Raw genomic sequence first — 20017 nt, forward strand, 5'->3', positions numbered from 1 at the left:
GGCCAAATTCCTTTTTCCCGCCAATAGGCGTCTCGTTCGTAAACAAAAAATCGTGCAGCGTTCATCGGAACGAAGTCCACGATCAAAGCGGTGAGAAAAATGGCTAAAAAGAGACCACATTCACAATGCCAAATAATTCCCCATGATCATTTTGGTAAGTGAGTCGTAATATTGAGAGGAAATTTCAAAATTTCTGATGTTTCTACCGTGACGTTCAGCCCCTCAAACAGCTATCACAGCAAACCACGCGAGCTCCACGCATGTAAAAATATTGCTTCTGTTGCTTTGCAAATTCCTCAACAGAACTGTAAGCAGAACTCAAGTTTGTTTTATTATAAAACTTTCAGTGCTAGATTTGTATTCTACTCGATCGAATTTAAGCTTCTAATTATATAGTAAAAAGTACAGCAAGGAATGTATAGTATTTGCAGGCAATTAAGAACTTTTAATTTGCGTGAAGAATGCGTTTTTTTTTTCATGCAAGGACACTTTGAAATTGTGTGCACAGTACCTCTATAATTATGAAATTATGTGCACAATAAAATGCGCCCTAATTATGAAATATTATGTGCACAATAACTCCAGAATTATGTAATTATGTGCACAATTACCCCTCAATCATACAACCCGAATTAATTATGTCAGTGACAAAATTCGAGATTAGAAAGTCTTTGTTAACTTTTCCACAATGTTTCTAGCAATTTTGTAAGTAATAACAAAACAGTAAAAAAAAGAACCAATTCAAGTGCACCTTGTTATGCAAGGCCTGGTAACACAAGCTCTGGGAAAATTTTGTTTGGACATTCATTGTAAGTAAGTGGACATGGAAACTTTTAGAAAAAGTAACTGTTGTTTATTGAATCTGTATCAATAAAACAATAGATAACAAAACAACAATATAACTCCAGTTGTTATCAGTACAAAACCTAACTAAACAGACAATTTCTCATCAAAATATGAGACTTAAAGTATTTTTGTTGTTCTAGACAACATAATATTGTTCATTATGTGCAGTCCAACCTCTATTAATTACCAGCCCAACAAATATATATTCAAACACAATGCTCATAGTCCTTGGCTTGTAGTGAACAAAACGCAACGTGAAACCTCCCTGTGGAGTTTATTATTCGCTCCCCGAAGGGAATTTTGACTCTCTTGAAAGAGATTATTTGCTCCCCGAAGGAGATACGACTCTTGAAAAGGGTTTAACATTGCGACACGGAAAAGATATCCAGCTGCGCAAAGCACTTGACCACCATGACACGTAAACAAGCGCGTCGATGGAGTCGTACAAATTATTTCTGTTAGTATCTAATTGCCATAAATTGTCAAAAGACCTGGCAAATCCTTTACAAACAAGTTTTCCATAAATGCGAAGACAGCGGTGCTTGATTCTTGAGCTGAAATGGTTTAAACTCATTGTAAAAAAATGAACTCACCTTTTAAACGATGCAATCGAACATGATGTGACAAAGCGAGTTGTGAGCACATGGCGAAAATCGGAGCTTTTTAGTAAAGATCGTGTGACTACGTGTTAATTCCGGAAGACATTTGAAGCCACTTGAAGCAATCGTCAACAAGCGTTGAGCGATCGAACATATTCAGAACAAACAAGACTAAAATTGGGGAATATCGGGTGAAAATCGGCAGAGTTCATTCATATTCTATTGTTACACTCACTCACTCAACACGGTGACATAGTGGCGTTCGCCTCTATATAGGAGCCAATAGCCACAAAAAGAAGCTAAATGCACTTGCTTGACACTTGCATACGACTGTTGCTTCCGCAAGTATTTATGAAGTTTAAAGTTCAGTATTCCAAAATTACTTACCTTTTAAAACAAATTCCTTAAGAGTGACAAATGAAACTACTTCTGCAAAGTTCTTACTTAATTTCCATGCTTTAAACAATGACATTTGCCTAAGATATGTCAAAGGCCATGTGCAATGACCCATGAATAACCAAATCCCTTAGATTGTGGCAATTATCAAATGCCAGCCCATATCTGTGCAGAGCTGAACTTGAGTCAAATGCCTGGGGTATGCTGGGTAGGGGTGGGCGAGGGGGGATGATCATACAGATGCACATGAAGTATTAGCCTCCCACACTTGCCTCTGTGGGGGGTGGGGGAGGGTAATACAGCTACCCTAAAAATGACTGTGTGAGAGACTAATACAGTGTTGATAAATCTAGTTAAAGAAAGTTATAACTGGACAGCTGCAGAATAAGATGTTTAAATTACGTAACTTCATGTTACAACGTAACAAGAATGCGTAAGCTCAGTATTACTTTGAAAATGTGCTATAAAAGCAAGATATATGTAGATAACTTGTGGTATTAAGTCACTCTTCTTGCCTAGATGGCCCTATGGAATCCTCGATTATAATTCTGAACTCTTTTAATGGAAACTTTTAATTCTCTAATCCTGCTCGTAATAACAACCCAGTGTGCATGCTCGTGATGCAATATAAGACACTACATCTCTCCCTTCCTCTAAGAATGAGAAGGGTAAATGTCACTATGAAAATGTCACTATGAACAAAAACAAAAACAAAACTCAACATATCGTTTCCTTAGACTATCTGTCCAAATAATGTTCAAGTTACATAGTCCTTGAAATGTTCAGGCAAATGTTCAAGTTACATAGTTCTTGAAATGTTCCAGGCAAATGTTCAAGTCACAAAGTCCTTGAAATGTTCAGGCACTCTTCTTGTTCTTTCCGATCTGCGAAGTGCAGGTGGTGCTTCTGGTTCATCCTCAACTGCTTCATCTGCTTCATGATATCCTTCAGCTACATCAACTGCTTCAGCTGTCTCAATGCTGAGTGTAAATTTTTCTTCCTCGTCACTTGGAATGAGTTGTACTGGTACGCTGGAAGACAGCTTTTTAAAGAATGACGCATTTCTGGTTACAGTGCGTTCTGCGTTTTGGGCCGTAATCATGCTTCCTTTCTTGTCTTTTATCTCAAATGGCTCAGGTTTAAATGGTGTGGACATCTTGTTCTGCTTGGGCTGTTTTAGGTGCAATACTTTGTCACCAACACTTAGGTCTGTGTTTTTGGCATGGCTGCACCTATCCGCATATTCTTTCATCTCTGTCTTTCTCTTGGCATCGGTTTGTCTAACCTCTCAAGGTGCCAGATCGTGTTGTATCTGAGGTAGTGTGGACTTGAGTTTTCGTCCATTCAACAATTCAGATGGAGACTTTCCTGTGGTGCTGTGGGGGGTTGCCCTGTACTGTCGAAGAAAGGTAACACCTCTTGCTTCCAGTTCTTGCCTTCTATGACCGCTGTCCTAATTGCCTTCTCTAGCGTTCTCATCAGTCTCTCCGCCTCCCCATTTGCTGTGGGCCATATAGGAGTTATTCTGCGATGAGTGAAACCAAGGTGAGTGGCAAACTTTTGGAAATCTTCGCTGTTGAAAGGTGGACCATTGTCAGTTCTCCCATCCTTGTCGCCAGTTATGGAATCCTCGATTATAATTCTGAACTCTTTTAATGGAAACTTCTACTTCTCTAATCCTGCTCGTAATAACAACCCAGTGCGCACGCTCATAACGCAATATAAGACACTACAATAACAGGCCCAACATTTTTTTATTTGCCCCTGCCCTTTCCTTTATCACCTTGTTTCAGTTTGTAGTATCCTTTTTAAAAATCAGATGTTTTTTGTTAAATTCTGAGCAGGAGATGATAGTCCTGTGTTACTCAACATCCCACAGATGCAGAAGCCTTTTGACTATGGTGAGATATGATAATTTATAACCATCTGTAATAATATATCAATAAATTATAATTATTGTTTTGTCAAAGAAACAGAATACAGTGTTATTTAGTAAAGCCAGAGGAGCATACTTGTATTAATTTGTTCTTTGAACCATTAATATTTTGTGATAATTTTCTACTCACCAACATTTCCTGAGTTAAATATAATATGTGATTTTTTGTATTGATATCACACAGTTCTCAGATTTTTTTCCCAACAATTTTTGATCATCGCCAAAGGAAATCTGAAGAGGTACTGACATTTCCAGAAATACTTTGCCAAAAATCTCCAATTACTGGTAAGATTTCTGAATATTGCAAAAGGTAGCCCAAGTGTCCAAAGAGAACTGTGACTACAGCTATGTGTTGTCCAGAATGAATTGAATTTACATGGTATGTGGCATGCACTGTGGCATATAGAGATGAGATGGCTGTTTTGGAGCTACAGTTTTTTTTGGTTAAGAAATTGTTAATTCCTGTCTCCATGACTGTCTTAGACACTACACTCAGCTGAGCTGTTACGATTTGAATTCATTTTTAATTTTCCTCCAGGTTGGCAACGGGAGATTATTTATCGGCATGTAGGATCTGGCAGAAACAGTGATGTCATTTATGTCACACCATGTGGAAAAAAATTGGTACGGTAACTGAAACAAAAAATTATTCTAGAATTTTCTTGACGTAGACTATGCAGCTTGTGTTTGTTAGGAAATACCACACTTTAAAAAAATATTCTCATCTTTTCTTATAGAATTGTCGGGCTGATGTGGAAAAGTACTGTAAGTAATGGCTCACAAAAGTTCCCAGCACTTACACTTTGATAGCTTAATACTATGACTCTCAATCAGTTCATGCAACAACAATGTTATCAAACAAATCCTTAATCATTGGTAAACAAGTCGTGGTCATTTTCTTAACATAATAGGTTACCATAGCAACACTATAACTAGTTCAAAACACCCCTTATTTTAGCTTTAAGTGGTTATAACTAAAAAAGGAGCTTGGTGACCCCAATTTCTTTTCTTTTTTCTTTTTTTTTTTTGGAACTGTGATATGTCATTCCATGCATCAATAATTCAACCAGTGTATATCGACCGGTGTCACCTATAGGAAGCATGATTTATGTACTTTGTGTTTTGATTTTTATCAGTGAGAACAGAGAAGATAAGCTATTTATCTCCAGACTGGTTTTCTTTTGACAATCATGTTCTGGTTGGAGGAGGAGATAAGGAGGTACGTAAGTAAAGGATTTTACACAAGACTATCTTAATTCAGTGACTTTTCAAATAGAAATTGTTCTGAATATTTATAAGCACTATTTTTGCACAGAGCCTGGTTATCATGTAAGAGACAGTATTTATTATTACTTTGTTCTGCATTTAGTTTTTGAACAAAATGCTCTAACACAAAGAGTTAGCCTATTCCTTTTTGCTTGTAACTGAGCCAGCTGAAGCAAAGATTTACTAGAGGTAAGCAAAATAAACCATACAAGTGCATTTTAAAGAAAAGTAATAAGCTAGAAGAGTTTTTTCTGAGCCTTTTGCTCAAAAACTAAAACGCAGATAATTTGAACTATTAAGTTTGTTACATGATAACCAATGTCTGTACCAAAACAGAGCTTATTAAAGCAATTTGATTTCAAGGCAGAAAAGTTGGTAAAATTGAAGAATAGCTCCCCCACAAATCTGTCGGGTGACTATCGGTAAACTGTCGGCCACAAATTACTGACAGATTACCAACAAGGTAACTGTGTGATAATTCTCCTCACTTACAGCACTGAGTCTTGCGTAATATAAGGAAGTGTTGGATGCCATCCTCCTCCCATGTTTTATGTAATGTTTAAAACACGAGCAGCAGTGTTTTAGCGAGATTTAGACCCAATAAAACACGTGCTGCAAGTTTTTTTAACGGCCTCAAAAACATTCCTGGAAAAGCGTGTGTCAAGAGATTTCATAACAATGATGCTTTTGTGAACATTGGAAATTAGCATATGAGAAAACATTAAACACCGCAAATTAATAAGGACAAAGTTTTATCGGGTTTTAAAACCAATGCACATGATGTTTCATCGACCTTCGATAGGTCAGTGGGCTTATGAATTATTAATGAGTTTTGAAGGAAATATAAAATGGTTGATTATTTTGGGGTTATTTATATTTTTGATTATTTTTCATTAAAATTATATATACGGGCCTATCATGACTTGGGTGTAGGGTCTTCTACCCCCCCCTCCCCCCTGCAGCTTCTAACATCAAGACTCTTTATTTACTTACAACTTCCTTACGTAGGCAAAAAAGGTGAACAATTAGTAGCCAACTGTATTTGTAAAGTTGGCCGCTCATTTAAAGAAACAGCCTCTGTAAAAGTCCTTGTTTTAGTGCCAGACAACTAAACTTTCCTTTTTTACCAACTTGAAGGATAAAACACCACTGTTAAGCAAATCTTTTGTTGTATATAATTTAAATGTCCAGGTTGTGGATTATCATACATATTTGGTAAAACTAATAGAACACTACGCAAACTCTTACTAGAACATGCATGTGACAACAATAGTGTTGTTTAAATGAGCACCTATCTAAGTGTGAAGGTTTTTTAAAAGTTTATCAGGAGCTTGTTTGAAATCCAGATTGATTCCCTGCACTCTCTAGACAAATTATACAAGATAATACCACAGGCTGTAATTGCTCAAGCAAACCATTGGAATGTGCTACTTTTTAAAGAGGCCTTAATGATTAAACATTGCACAGCCAATCTGAACTTGGGACTGAAGGGGTTAAGGGACCTACAGTTGTTCTAACATAATTGTAATTTCAAATTACTAGACTAAGTATAGTTTCTTGTAGCCTTTTCTATTTGTGATCATTACCTGATGATGTTGTTGAAATAAACAACGAAAAATTATATAAAATTATGTCTGTCAAATCCCGCATCCTTGTAATCTAAATCTTAGATTTGTGACATGCAGTTCTTTGGACTCACGTTTACATGTATACTTGACTGTCTGTTGTCCCCATTTCCAGCCTCTCCACTGTCAATTTATTGATTGAAGTCCTGTACCATTTGTGAAATCTTTATTCAGTTGACCATCTCTGTCATCCTCCAGTCCACTCTCTGCACTCCCCACTTAAGTACTATATCATTAAGATTATTGGACTCTGAGTACAGAATACTACCTACGTGTGTGGACTATGCAATGTAAGCGGACAGAAAATTAGTATATAAAAGTGCACTGTCTGCAGGTGGTTGCTTACATTTTAGCAGAAGCATATCAGTTTTTCAAGCGGATAATTTTATGTTTCTGACTTTAGTTATAGGGATGTGTTTAATAGGGAAGTGGGTTTTTCTTAAGAGAGGTGATTGCTGTTAATTACTTGTATTTATTTGCCATAATAATAATTTATGTAAATTTCAGGTATCTCGTGCCACATCAGTTGCACCTACACAGTCTGAGCCATGGAGAAAATCCAAGTAAGCTTGTGCTTGTCCATCATAATAATATTATGCTGATGTTGTTGTTGTTACAGTTGCAAACAGTAATTATTTCCAAACCTACATGTATGGTTATTCACAGTACTTTTTCTCTTTGGGGAGGGTTTGTTTTTCTTGTACAGGGGAACGATGTGGTGGTGGTATTTATTAGAGGGAATTTTGTTTTTCATTATTGGTTGGATATGACAATAAAAGACAAAGCTAACCGCTTAAAACAGCCAACTTGGTGGGAGACCATCACGGAAGACATAAACAGTGAGATAAAAATGTATAATTTTGCAATAAATTCAACAAAAATATAACACTAGAGCTTCCAAGAGTTTCTCAGAGAGTAATTTAAGTTATTCATTTTCTTTATCGCAATAATGTGGGGGAAATGTCACTCACCTGTTGGGCTGTAAACTTGTTTTTCCTTTTGTTAATTTCTTTGAGTTTGATTTCCAAAACAAAACAAACTTGACACATATAGTAGGACTGGCAAAACCTCATACTAATCAATAGCCATACTGGGATAGTTGTCTCTCCCCCACCCCCTCCCCCTCCCAGTTATTCAGCTTATAAGGTAGATGTGGCAGGATTACATAATTTATTGCACTGTGCAACTTGTAGGTGGTCTACAGTGGTGATATGTACAAGATATTGTCCTGATCGAAACAATGCCAGGCCTTCACTGCAATGCAAAATGTGCAAATCCTTCTTTCATCCTGAATGTGTGTTTCTTCCACCAACGGAAGTCAAGAAATATAAAGACTGCTATGTTTGCACAGTAAGTTGAATCCTATTGATACTGGTAGTGAGGTCAGGATTTTTGATATTGTTCACTGATTTCTTTGCGAAATATTATGTTAATTGTCTCTGTCAATACTTTCCTGTTTTGAATTGAGGAGCTCTGAAGAGCTGGAGGGTTAATTGTCAACTTAACATCGATTTGTACTTTCTGTGGGGCATCTCTACGTACTGTACTTTTAAGACCTAGCACGCAATGTGTCATTGTTGTATTTAATAATATCAATAGTCACATTGCAATATGTTGCGACATTGTCTTGAGACAGATCAGTTCGCCTTTTCTGTGTGGCTAAACCAGTGAATGCTGAAATTCATGTCTCCTTTGCTTTGATGTAGTTTCTTCTAAGCAATTAGCACAACCCTGACCATTGGCCCAGACCTTGAATGTTGTCTAGCTATAAATGCATGATAGAAGGGTTTTTAAAAGTCGCACTTGGTCATGACGTCTATTTATTCACTGTTCAGCTGTATAAAAATTTACTCTCCCTCCCTCCCTCCCTCTCTCCCTCCCTCCCTCCCTCCCTTTGGAGGTTGATCTGTAATATTATTAAATGAGTTAAGTCTGTGTAGCAACTTATTTTTGGTTGACCTGCCAATATTTCGGTCCGACTCGGCAGCGCTGGTGAGATAAGTGAGGCACGAGGTCCTTCAGTTAATTAGGTTTGCACGTTGCTGGCCTTGGGCTTCATCTCGTAGTACTGCCAATTTGCAGCATGTTGCTGGTCTAGGTTGCAGCTCGTAATGCTGCCATTGCAGCATGTTGCTGGTCTAGGTTGCAGCTCGTAATGCTGCCATTGCAGCATGTTGCTGCCTAGGTTGCAGCTCGTAATGCTGTCATTGCAGCATGTTGCTGGCCTAGGTTGCAGCTCGTAATGCTGCCATTGCAGCATGTTGCTGATCTAGATTGCAGCTCGTAATGCTGCCATTGCAGCATGTTGCTGGCCTAGGTTGCAGCTCGTAATGCTGCCATTGCAGCATGTTGCTGGTCTAGGTTGCAGCTCATAATGCTGCCATTGCAGCATTTTGCTGGCCTAGGTTGCAGCTCGTAATGCTGCCATTGCAGCATGTTGCTGGTCTAGGTTGCAGCTCATAATGCTGCCACATCAGCATGTTGCTGGTCTAGGGTGCAGCTCTTAATGCTGCCATTGTAGCATGTTGCTGGCCCAGGTTGCAGCTTGTAATGCTGCAATTGCGGCATGTTGCCATATCAGCTTGTAGTGCCAGGAGAAGTGAGGCCTTGAAATGGACATGTAATTGGAGTCATCAGTCACGCTAATTGCCGAGTGCTCAGCCTTCCCCAAATTTATGCCTGATGCATCTTGTAGTCCTGTAGTGTTACTCTATGTTTTGTTAAAGCTCATGTGTCTAGATACTCTAAAGGGAGCAGTGACATTACTTCTTAACAGTCTTTCCTAACCTCTTTACTTGAGTTTTCATTACCCCAGCGTTAGTTATCTAACTACATTGTAGGTCATAGCTGGAATATATTTCCAAGTAAGGCCTATGAATATTTGGCTTTGTCAACTGAGTTGATATTAGGTTATTAGACCACTGTAACGAAATTCGAGAGTTCTTGATTCTCTGTATGGTAGCCAAAATGATAACTTTTACTATCATTCACGAGTTCGCGCACAGAGCACTTTGATTTCGAACAAGTAGTATTCGACTTATTAGCTTAGATTTATATTTTCTATAACACGGTGAATATTCAATAACGGCTGGGAGTTGTTTTTAAAGCCGCCAGTATTTACGCAGCGGATAAGATTCGAAATATGATAGCTGTCGCTCGTTGATTTCATAAAATGCTAATTTTGTGTTTGTCGTTAACCCGTTGAAGTCTTTTGTTTTGTTTGACAATACCACACAAAGAGAACTTACAGCGATGAATGACAATGGCAAAAACGCGCACATTTAGACACGTCTAAAAATACGCGCATGCACGTTTTTGCTGCGTATAAAACGCGTCTGCGTAGTTCGCTTAATTCTGGCCTGCACTGTAGGTGATAAACCAAAAATTCATTTCCAGTCTCCACCAGTGATGCAGTATGACAGTTCTTTAGAAATGTAACCTCTCATCTATTATTTTGTACAGACCAAAACTGCTTTTTCCTAATTATATATTTGCAGCACTGTCTGCTAGAGGAAAATCCAGATGCACTCAAAGTCAAAATCAAGTTAACGGATGTGTGTCCTGTTCTCAAGTTATCATTTGATTGCCTGCTACACATCTTGTCTTATCTCCCACTCATTGATTTGTGCAGGTATGTGTATGGGTCATTCTTGACCATTGGAAACATTGCAACGACACATGTTGCTTTTCATGGTATCCCAGAATTTCTGTTTTAGAATGCTGGCCAACTCTACTAGTAGTCATCTGTACAACACAATGTACAGTAATGAAGACAAAATACTTGCAAAGTATTTTTAACTGCATTTTTGTCAGTTTTACAAGTAGTCCATGTACCAGTAGTCAAAATGAAAACAAAAATTTAAATTATACATGTAGCAACTCACACATCTATAATTTAAGATTGAATTTCACTGGAAAAGTGGTTAAAGTTCTTCAATGACATGAAATCACAGCTTCACTGCAATGGGCACATCTTGATCACAAGATGGAGATTCTTCTGACAGCCATTGAAGCCAATCCATAAAATTACAGATGAACTTTCATGTATTTGTGGTTTTACAACCAAAAATACATGAAAATGGTCCTCGTTTCCTGTGTCCTTAATGCCACTATCAGAGCTCTCCTATCTCATGTCTCCATGTCTGATGCCACCAAACATGTTTCTGCATCCCCATCAAACACACAAGTTTTATTAGACATTGATTGTACATTGTGCAGTTCTAGAAAAAATCCATACCCACCCTGAGGAAGGTCATTGGAAATTCCTAGGGGGAGGGGGATCTTAAAAAGTCAAAATTTTAGAAGGATTCAAGTATGAAGCTAAACTGGAATATTTTCCTTGGGGGAGGGGGTGCAAACAAAAACCTTCTGTTGGGGGGTGGGGGGGGGGAGTATGGATGTTTTCTGGAACTGCACATTTGACTTGTGGTATAATTTTTCTCTTGCGAGTGCCATAGTTGCCCTTGGGTGATTTGGTGCTGCTGATAAGTCACACTGGTTACTAGTACTTGTTATCTTATCACAATGAGTGATACTCTTTTCTGTTTGTAGTGCAAGTTGTGTTTGCAGTATGTGGAATCAAGTGTCATCCCAGCCCATCCTGGTTAGAACTCAACCTTGCTTTCTATGTTTGTACATAAAATGTTTCAATTGCTTCAAATTATGCTACACTCTAAATTAATGTGATATCTGTAATGATCCCTGAATCTATAGGTCTTAATACTATATACAAGGCTGTTGCCTAACGGGAGCCTGGGGCACCCAAGAAATTGCTCTGGGCACCTAAATTTTTTGCTGCCTGACCAGCTGGGCTCCTTACTTCTTGGCTTTTAGCCTTGTGGGCTCCATGAAATAAATTTATTTTTCTTAGGCTTGCAAAAGCCTTGGTACGTGTTAACTGCAACAGCCAGATTTAACTCAGCATTTTTAATAAAGCTTGTGAGTCCAACATGGCTGCCAAGCACATGGTCCCATTTCCCAGCATATTTAGCAAGCTAATACACTGCAATAACCTGTATTGGAGGGAGGATGTGCGAGGGGAGGGGGTGGGGAGGTATTGTAAGGTCAACTCAGAGGAGATGTCACAGATATAGCCAGTTCCCAGGAGGCTGGGAAGCTGTTGCAGTCATCCAAGTCGCTCTTGAAACTGATTCAGTTTGTTTATTCCTATATAATCTGTTCAGCTTTGTTCTGTCTAAATATTTTCACTTCAAATGCAATGTTATTACACTGTAGTAAGTAGGTTTCAGTAATGGTGTTATGTGATTCTACAGTGGAGAAGAGTGTCACTGCATGGACTTCAAGTTAAGGACTGGGACATGGCAGTGAGATGGATGATGCAGTTTTCTACTCAGAGACTGGTGGGTTGCTAAATTTTGATTCTTCAGAAGGAATACTTTCATCTTTGTGGAGTAATGCCATTGTACTTACAAACTTTTGAATGTATGAACATTAAACTACAGTGTAGGTTAACTAAAAAAGATGGATAATTAGAGATTTTGTACAACCATTCCCAGTGTTCTGGAACTCTCTCACGGTCTCTTGTCTTGGGTAATTGGTATGCAGGCAAGTGTTCCATGAAATAACACAAGAAACTCGTAATTGGGAATGTAAGCAGTCGTTGCATAAAACCTCTTGTTATCTAAAGGTTGTCTTATGTACTCAGGCCATGGATGGTGTGAGAAAAATATTAGATTTCCCCTAAAAAAACCTTGGTTAACCTCCCCAGATGATAAGACTAGGAAATTATTTAAACTGGTAAAACTTGTGTACGCAGGACTTGAGAGGCCTTGTACATTGCAAGAATCTTGCCAATTCCTGGTCAACCATTGGAAATGTGTTACGTCAATTATCTGGTCTCAAGAGGCTGGACTTTGGCCTGGTACCAACCTGGATCCTTCACCAAGTAGCAGAATCTTTACCAGAGTAAGCAGCCAATGTAACAGGGGGTATTTTGCAGAATGCAGAATGTAGTATTATTTTTACACTCATCTACAACATCTAGGGTTAAGCAATGAATGATAAGTTAGTATTATTTACATGTATGCCCAAACACTTCTCTATATTCATTATTACTGATTACACAGATGGTTAGCTTTTAGTTGTTCTTATGACAGACATTTAACATTATAGGACTTCACTCTATGGACTCAGCATTCAACATGCTGCAAAATAACCCTGCCAGTCATGTTGTGTAGCAATGCACTGCAGGTGCTCTTTTGTCGTCATGTAGGGTGGTGTACAAAATTCACTGCAAGGACTGTGAGGGAGACTATGTCGGAGAGACTGGAAGAGCCTTTAATGCCTTGGAACGGTTTACTATCACAAAACGTTCTGAATATCTGGAAACAGTTTTGTGTTTCTGTCCTGACAGTCATTGGGATTCATCTGTACATGAAGGGGCTATTGTACTGGCTCATCATTTTGTGGAGTTCCCCAGTTATTTAGGCTGCAAACTAGAGCATTTGTTTCCTCTGTTTATTTACTTGTTCATTTAACAGCTTTAATAATCCAACCTTCCACAGCCTAGAGGTTTTAACTGCAGAATGGATAAGTGACATTGACAGTGAACCAGGAAAATGGTAAGCCAATGTTTCATTTATTTTGCTGCACCCCTGTACACCCAGTTTAACCCCCCCCCCCCCCCCCAGGAAATAAACCATAAAGCCTTTTCATCATCATCCCAGATCTTTCTGATGAAAGAAGAAAAGCTGGTAAACTTCATGCATCCAACATAAAACAAGCACATCTCTCTGAACAATTCTGAACCTGGCTACCGATTTGACTAATGGTGGATATAAAAATGTTGCCCAACAAACAAAGGCTCAAAAGTAGAAACAACTGCAAGGCTGTTGTCTAAGAAAAATTTCAAGGAGCCCACAAGGCCAAAAGCTAAGAAGTAAGGACACCAGTTGACAAGTTACATGTAGGTGCTGCTGCAAAAAATTTGGGCACCCAGAGCATTTTATTGGGCGCCCCAGGCTACTGGACTCATTACTGAATCTCTTTCTTAAGTCTTCTCAACTTGAATTAGCCCAGTAGTGTTGACTTTGAAGGTGTCTTCATGCAGGTTGTTGGTCACACAACAGGGTGTAGATGAAAAGCTCTGTCTCAATTTTTTTTTTTTTTTCGTTCAAGGGCTTACACATCTCACTTGGACTTTGGAAAACTTGCTCAACTAACATCTCTTAGAAGACTACATCTGCGGGCAGCTTGTGGTGGTCTGTCGCTTCCTTCCTTTACCTTCAGTGGTGGTTTAATAGCTCTCAGCAACCTTAAAGATCTCACAAAACTGGTAACTAAGCTGTTTTGTCGCTCTATAGACTGGCATGTCTGAGAGGGACTGGGTACGGATTGCTAATAGCAAAGCAATTTGGCTTTTGCACACTTGTAGTGCTTCCTGATAACATGTACATTTGCATGTATTATCCTCAGAGCTTTATTTTGTAATTACTCTACTTCATTAGAAAGATAGGCGGGAACGACATTATGCCAAACAATACAACAATATCCTAGGATGGAATGTACAAGTGCAACAGGGATGGCAAAAAGGTCAGGAGCACTGACGCTGGCCACCTATAGTTAGGATGCAAATAATGTGCAATCACCTTGAAAACTATCACACTGATGTACCCATTCCATTGTATTTGGTGTTCTATGTTCTGCATGTTTCCCAGCACTCGGCAGATCCCTTTGGATTGGCTTAGCCTGTGAACAGGCTCCCAAGTGAGGTATAGAGAGAAGACAACATTCGCTGTGGGCTAGAAAGTAAGGGAGGGAGGCTCCCTCTCACTTTTTCTTGCCCCAAGACCGGGCTCAGCTCGGCCAGGTTTTGAACTAAAGCTATTGATTTCCTTTCATTTTACACTTTCCAGTGTCTTATTGAGTACATTGTTTAGGATGAATGCCTCACACAAGGTCACAGGAAACACGGCAATTACTAACAAGGCTAACAAAATGATCTCTTTGAATCTTCATAGTCTTTAACCACGTTAAAAAATGTTCCAAGTTCGGAGTTTGGATTTCTAAAAGATCTGCCAAGACTAGAGTCGCTTGAGATAGGAGACTGTTCAGACTGGGATGAAGAGGTAACTGGCAACGTCCTTGTTGGTCACATTCTATTAAATAGCAGTAAGCCCACAATTGTACTTGTACTTTCCTAAAACAATTCTGTTGCTTGAGATGACTTTCTGAGCTCAAATAGCAAAGTTGTGACAATTTTCTCTCTATTTATAGTCTATGGCAGATATAGATGTTTTCTTTCTTCCTAAATTAGGTTGTATTTTGGATAACTTTACATATAGAGTGTAAAGCTCACAAGTAGTCTGTGCTAAGGTAGTCTGCATTGGTAGCAATGTTTTAGGGTATATTCTTTAGACTGATGTTACAACATCTAGAGTAAAGGGATCACTGTTTTACGTCTTAAGGCCAATAACAACATACTAGTGGCCCCTGACTGACTATCAAATCATTGAGTCAGTGCAGAAGCATTATATGCTTCTGGTCAGTGACAAAGGCATAGCAAAAAGAAATATGCATTCTCTCAGTGGTAGACCTTCAGAACTAGTACTCAAACTTTCTTTTTCCGTGTATGCTGTGTCACTGATTGGAAAAAAAAAAAAACCTCTATCATTTATTCACCATGCTTAAAACATCACATTTCTTTTGCATATTCCACGCATCACCATTCCAATCCTACTAGCAGTATGCAGGGTGTTTCTCGCATGAAGCTAATTTCATGGCCTTTCGCTCCTACATGTCTCCTGTAGCTCAGTGGTAGAGCATCGGAACTAGTAATTGGAAGGTCTTAGGTTCGATTCTGTTGGGAGAACTCGGATTTTCATTTTCCAAGTATGCCTGTGTTACTGACTGAAAAAATACATCTATCATTCATCCACCAGGCTTAAAATATAAAATCACATTCCTTTAAGTATCAGATTGTTATCAGTACGAACTTAACAGTATTGCATACAATTGAAATCTACGGAATTTGTTTTTACCTACAGTGTATCTCCTCTCTGTTTTTCCAGACATATGAGTGTCTTGGCCACTTAACAAATTTAAAGTGTTTAAGACTAGAGTGTGGCAGTTCTCATGATGGGCTTGCACGTGCCTTAAAGGGCATACACAGGTAAGCAGTAAGGAAAGGGCATACACAGGGTAGACCTCTGGTTTCACCTTATTACTGATATAGCTCACATCACATAATACAAACTCTGGTCCATAATTTAAAGTAGTTCAATTAATCCATCATTGATGTTTTTAATTTTAGCCACTTAATTTTGGTTTCAAATTTTGTGAGATCACCCTTTTCTGATTTTTTTCATCTGTCAAACATTTGTTGAAATTGTTCCCATTTGAAGGCATTAAAGAAATTCCGTCTTGAAATTTTGAAGACTGAAAATGACTACATTGGAATTGAATCACCAGCTTTGATGTCTAACTTAATTTAGCGATGTTTAGTTTTGTGCCACGCCGCTATCCTGTACATTACCCAATAAGATTGCGTTAATTGATTGCTTTTAGAGTTATGTGACTTTAATTTTAATATGGTATCCCCTTCTTCTTTGAGCCTACCTCAAACAGCTCAAAGGTTGCCTGCGGGTCCTCAAATGTTTTGGCAATTAATGTAAATTGTTTTTTTAATTAGTGGTTAAAAAGTTGTTGATGGTTTATTATTTTTATAACTGAGATGTTTATGTACTGATTTCTGAGACTCATTGTTTTGCTGGTTTTTTAGACTTGTTCATCTGGATCTTATTATGTTTGGTGTGTCTGCTGCTCTGGCTGATGTTCTCCAATTGCTGTCAAGTCTTAGGACTCTCGTCATCTGGCCAATTGAGGTATTTTTGCTGTTTATTTTCTGACTGATCATTTTCATTTTGTAAAAATATGGAAGGGCCATGACAAGGATGAGGCCTAGTGAAGATTAAAAACGTTCCCTAGTTAAAAATTGTTAAAGATGCCCCCTTTTCAGTCAAAAGCTTGTATCAATTTTTAACCAGAGAATGTTTTCAATCTTCACCATTTTCATTTCCTTGCAGGGTGGGGTTGGGGGTGTCAATAGCATGTACTTTGAGAACTTTCACGAGTCACCTTATTTTGTCCCTGAAGCACTGAGAGACGTGTCTGAAATTTTATGGTAGTATCAGGGCACCTACTTGGAGAGGGAGGTTGTGACCTGTAAAGTGAAAAATTCCAGATGTTACTTTTGTTTTAGTACATAAAATATGAGACTGGATGGAGAAAGGGGAGAAGATTTAAAAGTGTTGTGACAGCGTTTGAAGGAGCATTCCCAAGATGCTGGCCGCGATTGTTTTTGTTTTCGTTACGAAAACATACATAAGTAAAAGGAAACGCTCATGGTTTTGATTCGATATATCCGCAAAACAACAAATATCTGCCAATAATAGACTGCATTTCCCATCTGAGGCAAGTTTAATGAATGTGATCAAGAATGCAATGGCAATATTTAATTTAGCTTTGACACCTTTCCCCAGGACAGTGCAGTTAACAGCCGCTGTCTTCAGGCCGTCTGTAGACTGACAGATTTGTATTGCTTGGATTGGGGTGTACTTACTGGACCACAGGCCTCTATCATAACGGATTGGCGTTCCTGTGACACTCTTCAGTCATGTGACGTGTTGTCCAGAGACGAACCGCTGATGCCGATCGCACCTCATCTTTGTTCCAATTTAACTTCTGAATTTATGGTCCAGAGAGATTCTAATGGCAACGCACTGCTGTCTTTGAATGAACTAAACCGCGTCTTGTGCAAGTGTCTTCCCATGACAGACATTCGCGTGTTCAGAGTGCCTGTAATGTCCGCCAGCAGACTGTACTTTACCACTTAGCGGGTTGTTGCAATTTAGAGGCAGAGTTTGGCAGAGGCTGCAACAGTGTATTAGTCATCGGTGATACTATTATTTCCCCTATTCCCTGTCATAGTACCAATAAACAAAGAGTCAGTCTCTGTTAAATGGGAACTGCTACACTGGGTAGAGCCCGGCATAATGAGAGCACCAGTCCTCGTTTATTCATAGGAACATGTGGTCAGTGCCAATCAGTTGTCTAAGCTACAAGTGCGTCAGGAAAAAACCCTTTTCTTTTAGAGGAAACCTGCACCCTCCCGAATGCGGAACCTGGCACTTAACAAGAACCTCAAGGGAGAGAGGCTGAAGAAACAAAACAAAAATTGTATATAAATACAAACTGTTGGTACATATATATTCACTTTAATATAACGGTAGAGAGCTAGAAAAATATGGACAAGAAAAACCGCAAAAACTAAAGAGAGTCAGAAAAGCAAGAGCATGCAGCGATGTCAACTTAAAACGTTTCACCTCACTAAAATCCCGCCCTAATATTGTTGCATCTCTATGACGACCGTCAACGTAATAGAACCGTGGAAACAATAATTTGCTGCTATTCTTAGAACTGCAGCAAATGGCAATGAGTACCTCTACTTCTGTAGCACTGTGTGCAACAAATCAAGTTGTGTCCAATTTCCAGTGTCTGCAATTTTTTTCTTGTAATTGTTTTGTTGTTGTTTTTTTTGCAATTTTTTGGCTCCAAATTCTATTGTGCAGCTGTAACTGTGGCACAAGGCAGTCGTCGCTAGGGTTTTACTGACGTGGTAGTTTAGCAAAGAATGCCTGTAATTCTAACGGTAGCAGTTCAGCTTGCGCGAGGCTTCAGCACGTGTTGGGGATGGGGGCCGAGGATTTCAAAAAGGGGTCTTATTTCATTTACTTTTGTAACACTGACAAGAGGTTTTGCAAAATTAATTTGATTAGAGTAGGAATGCTTATCCTTCTTCGTCTGTGAAAACAAGCGTTGAAAATTGTAGCCGCAAAATCTAATGCTCCGTTACATAGTAAAAAATCTAAGCTGACACTAAGAAAAAATCCTTTTCCCCAGCACCTCCTCCGTATTATACAAAATATTATTATATTATATTATCATTGCACTTCACAATGATCTGAGCTTTTACCCGAACTGGTAAATAATTAGATTCGTCCTTTTGTACTAAACCTAGTTAGCCTACTCGATAGTAATTGAACTATCGTAAATTCAGTGAGTACTACTATTTGAATGCTATAATCCTTGACTTTTTGAGGGACCCCTAGTTTACAGCGAATGCATGGATAATTACAATCTGTAGCCATTGCTGTAGTTTGTACAAGGTGCCCTGGGTCCCCCCAGGTCCTCTGCTACCTTCTGAAGGTAAGTAGGTAAATGACTGAGCTGCCAGTAAACTGGCACCAATTGTGGTGCGTCATTATTTATCAGAGTATTTATTGATATTTAACAATTATTCCACGAGCGCGCGTTGGATATGAGATGATAGATAGATAATCATCTCATATCCAACAAGCGCAAGTGGAATAATTGTTTTATTAAAAACAATCAAGAAATATTGCTAGATCCCACTGATTTCGCTGTGCAGGAATAACCAGCAGAAAATTTAATGGTCTCCATTTCTCGGCCATGGTATAATAGCTCATATACCATGGCCGCTAAGCCAATCAAATCTCTCGAATTGCATTATACAATGATTCAGTTTTTAATAAAAAGCTTTATATACATTTTTTTAGCATGTTCGTTTTACATTTTATAACTTTTTAAAGTAATTATAGCCATTACAGTGGGTCCAAAGTATATAACTTGGAATAAATGCTGTTCACAAAATACATTATCTTTGGCGACTTTAGGGTTAATTGGTGTTCCTGGAGGGCATATACCAAACATTTGTGTTCACACGTGACCAACCTCCACCAACAGGTCAATTCTGCTCGAGTTCCAGTTTGCTGGCAATTGTCCCCATTATGTATGGTTTGAAGTTTTTTATATGAAAAAGGTCGGCATGTGAAAAGCAAGCTTATCAATAGAAAGCTTTTTACGTAAACATTTGAAGAGAAATTGGGTATGATCCAATTTTTTTTTTTCGCAGACACCTGTTGCAAGGGCTGTTAATATGTGCATACACTCCAGCCAGAATGTTAGCGTTAAGGTGGTCTAATCCACACACAATTTGAAAAATTTCCCTGTTGGTTGGACACAATTTCTTTTTGTACCAATGATCAGATCATCACTTGGTGATACTAATGAGAGCTTTGACATTCCGTTACTATGGTAACCATGCTACAGACCCCAACAGTAAAACTTTTTCAGGTGTTGTTCTTTGTTTTGGTTCATGTCATCCTCACTGCCGACAATGCAAACGGTTCTAGCCAGCTTAAATGCATGGTACTCTCAACGATGCCCAATCGTTGCTGCGATGAAGGCCCTCGCGACAGGAAAAGGTGCTCTGAATATCGTTTCCAGTTGTGGAAAAAAGTTGAAGAGAA

At 38.7% G+C, this 20017-nt stretch overlaps 1 protein-coding gene across 3 annotated transcripts; it reads left to right on the forward strand.

Annotated features, from left to right (window-relative positions):
• Positions 1-22: 22 nt before the first annotated feature.
• LOC146489243 (uncharacterized) lies at positions 23-18177 on the forward strand. Of its 3 annotated transcripts, none has more exons than XM_085107373.1 (17): positions 23-154; positions 3686-3742; positions 4316-4401; positions 4515-4542; positions 4914-4996; positions 7176-7231; positions 7862-8018; positions 10166-10299; positions 11220-11271; positions 11942-12028; positions 12445-12593; positions 13193-13249; positions 13806-13962; positions 14648-14755; positions 15698-15798; positions 16408-16510; positions 17168-18177. In XM_085107373.1, exons 1-17 carry the CDS (start codon positions 100-102, stop codon positions 17519-17521), a joined length of 1824 nt encoding a protein of 607 aa, XP_084963499.1. In that variant the 5' UTR covers positions 23-99; the 3' UTR covers positions 17522-18177. The 3 variants fall into 3 exon arrangements, with proteins under 3 accessions (XP_084963499.1, XP_084963512.1, XP_084963505.1); XM_085107379.1 differs by lacking the exon at positions 23-154 and adding an exon at positions 239-307 and having other exon boundaries at positions 17168-17657; XM_085107386.1 differs by lacking the exons at positions 3686-3742; positions 4316-4401; positions 4515-4542; positions 4914-4996 and having other exon boundaries at positions 83-154; positions 17168-17657.
• The last annotated feature ends 1840 nt before the right edge of the window (positions 18178-20017 follow it).

Source organism: Pavona decussata, unplaced genomic scaffold, assembly GCF_977016875.1.
Source record: "Pavona decussata unplaced genomic scaffold, jaPavDecu1.1 SCAFFOLD_6, whole genome shotgun sequence".
Taxonomy (NCBI): Eukaryota; Metazoa; Cnidaria; class Anthozoa; order Scleractinia; family Agariciidae; genus Pavona; species Pavona decussata.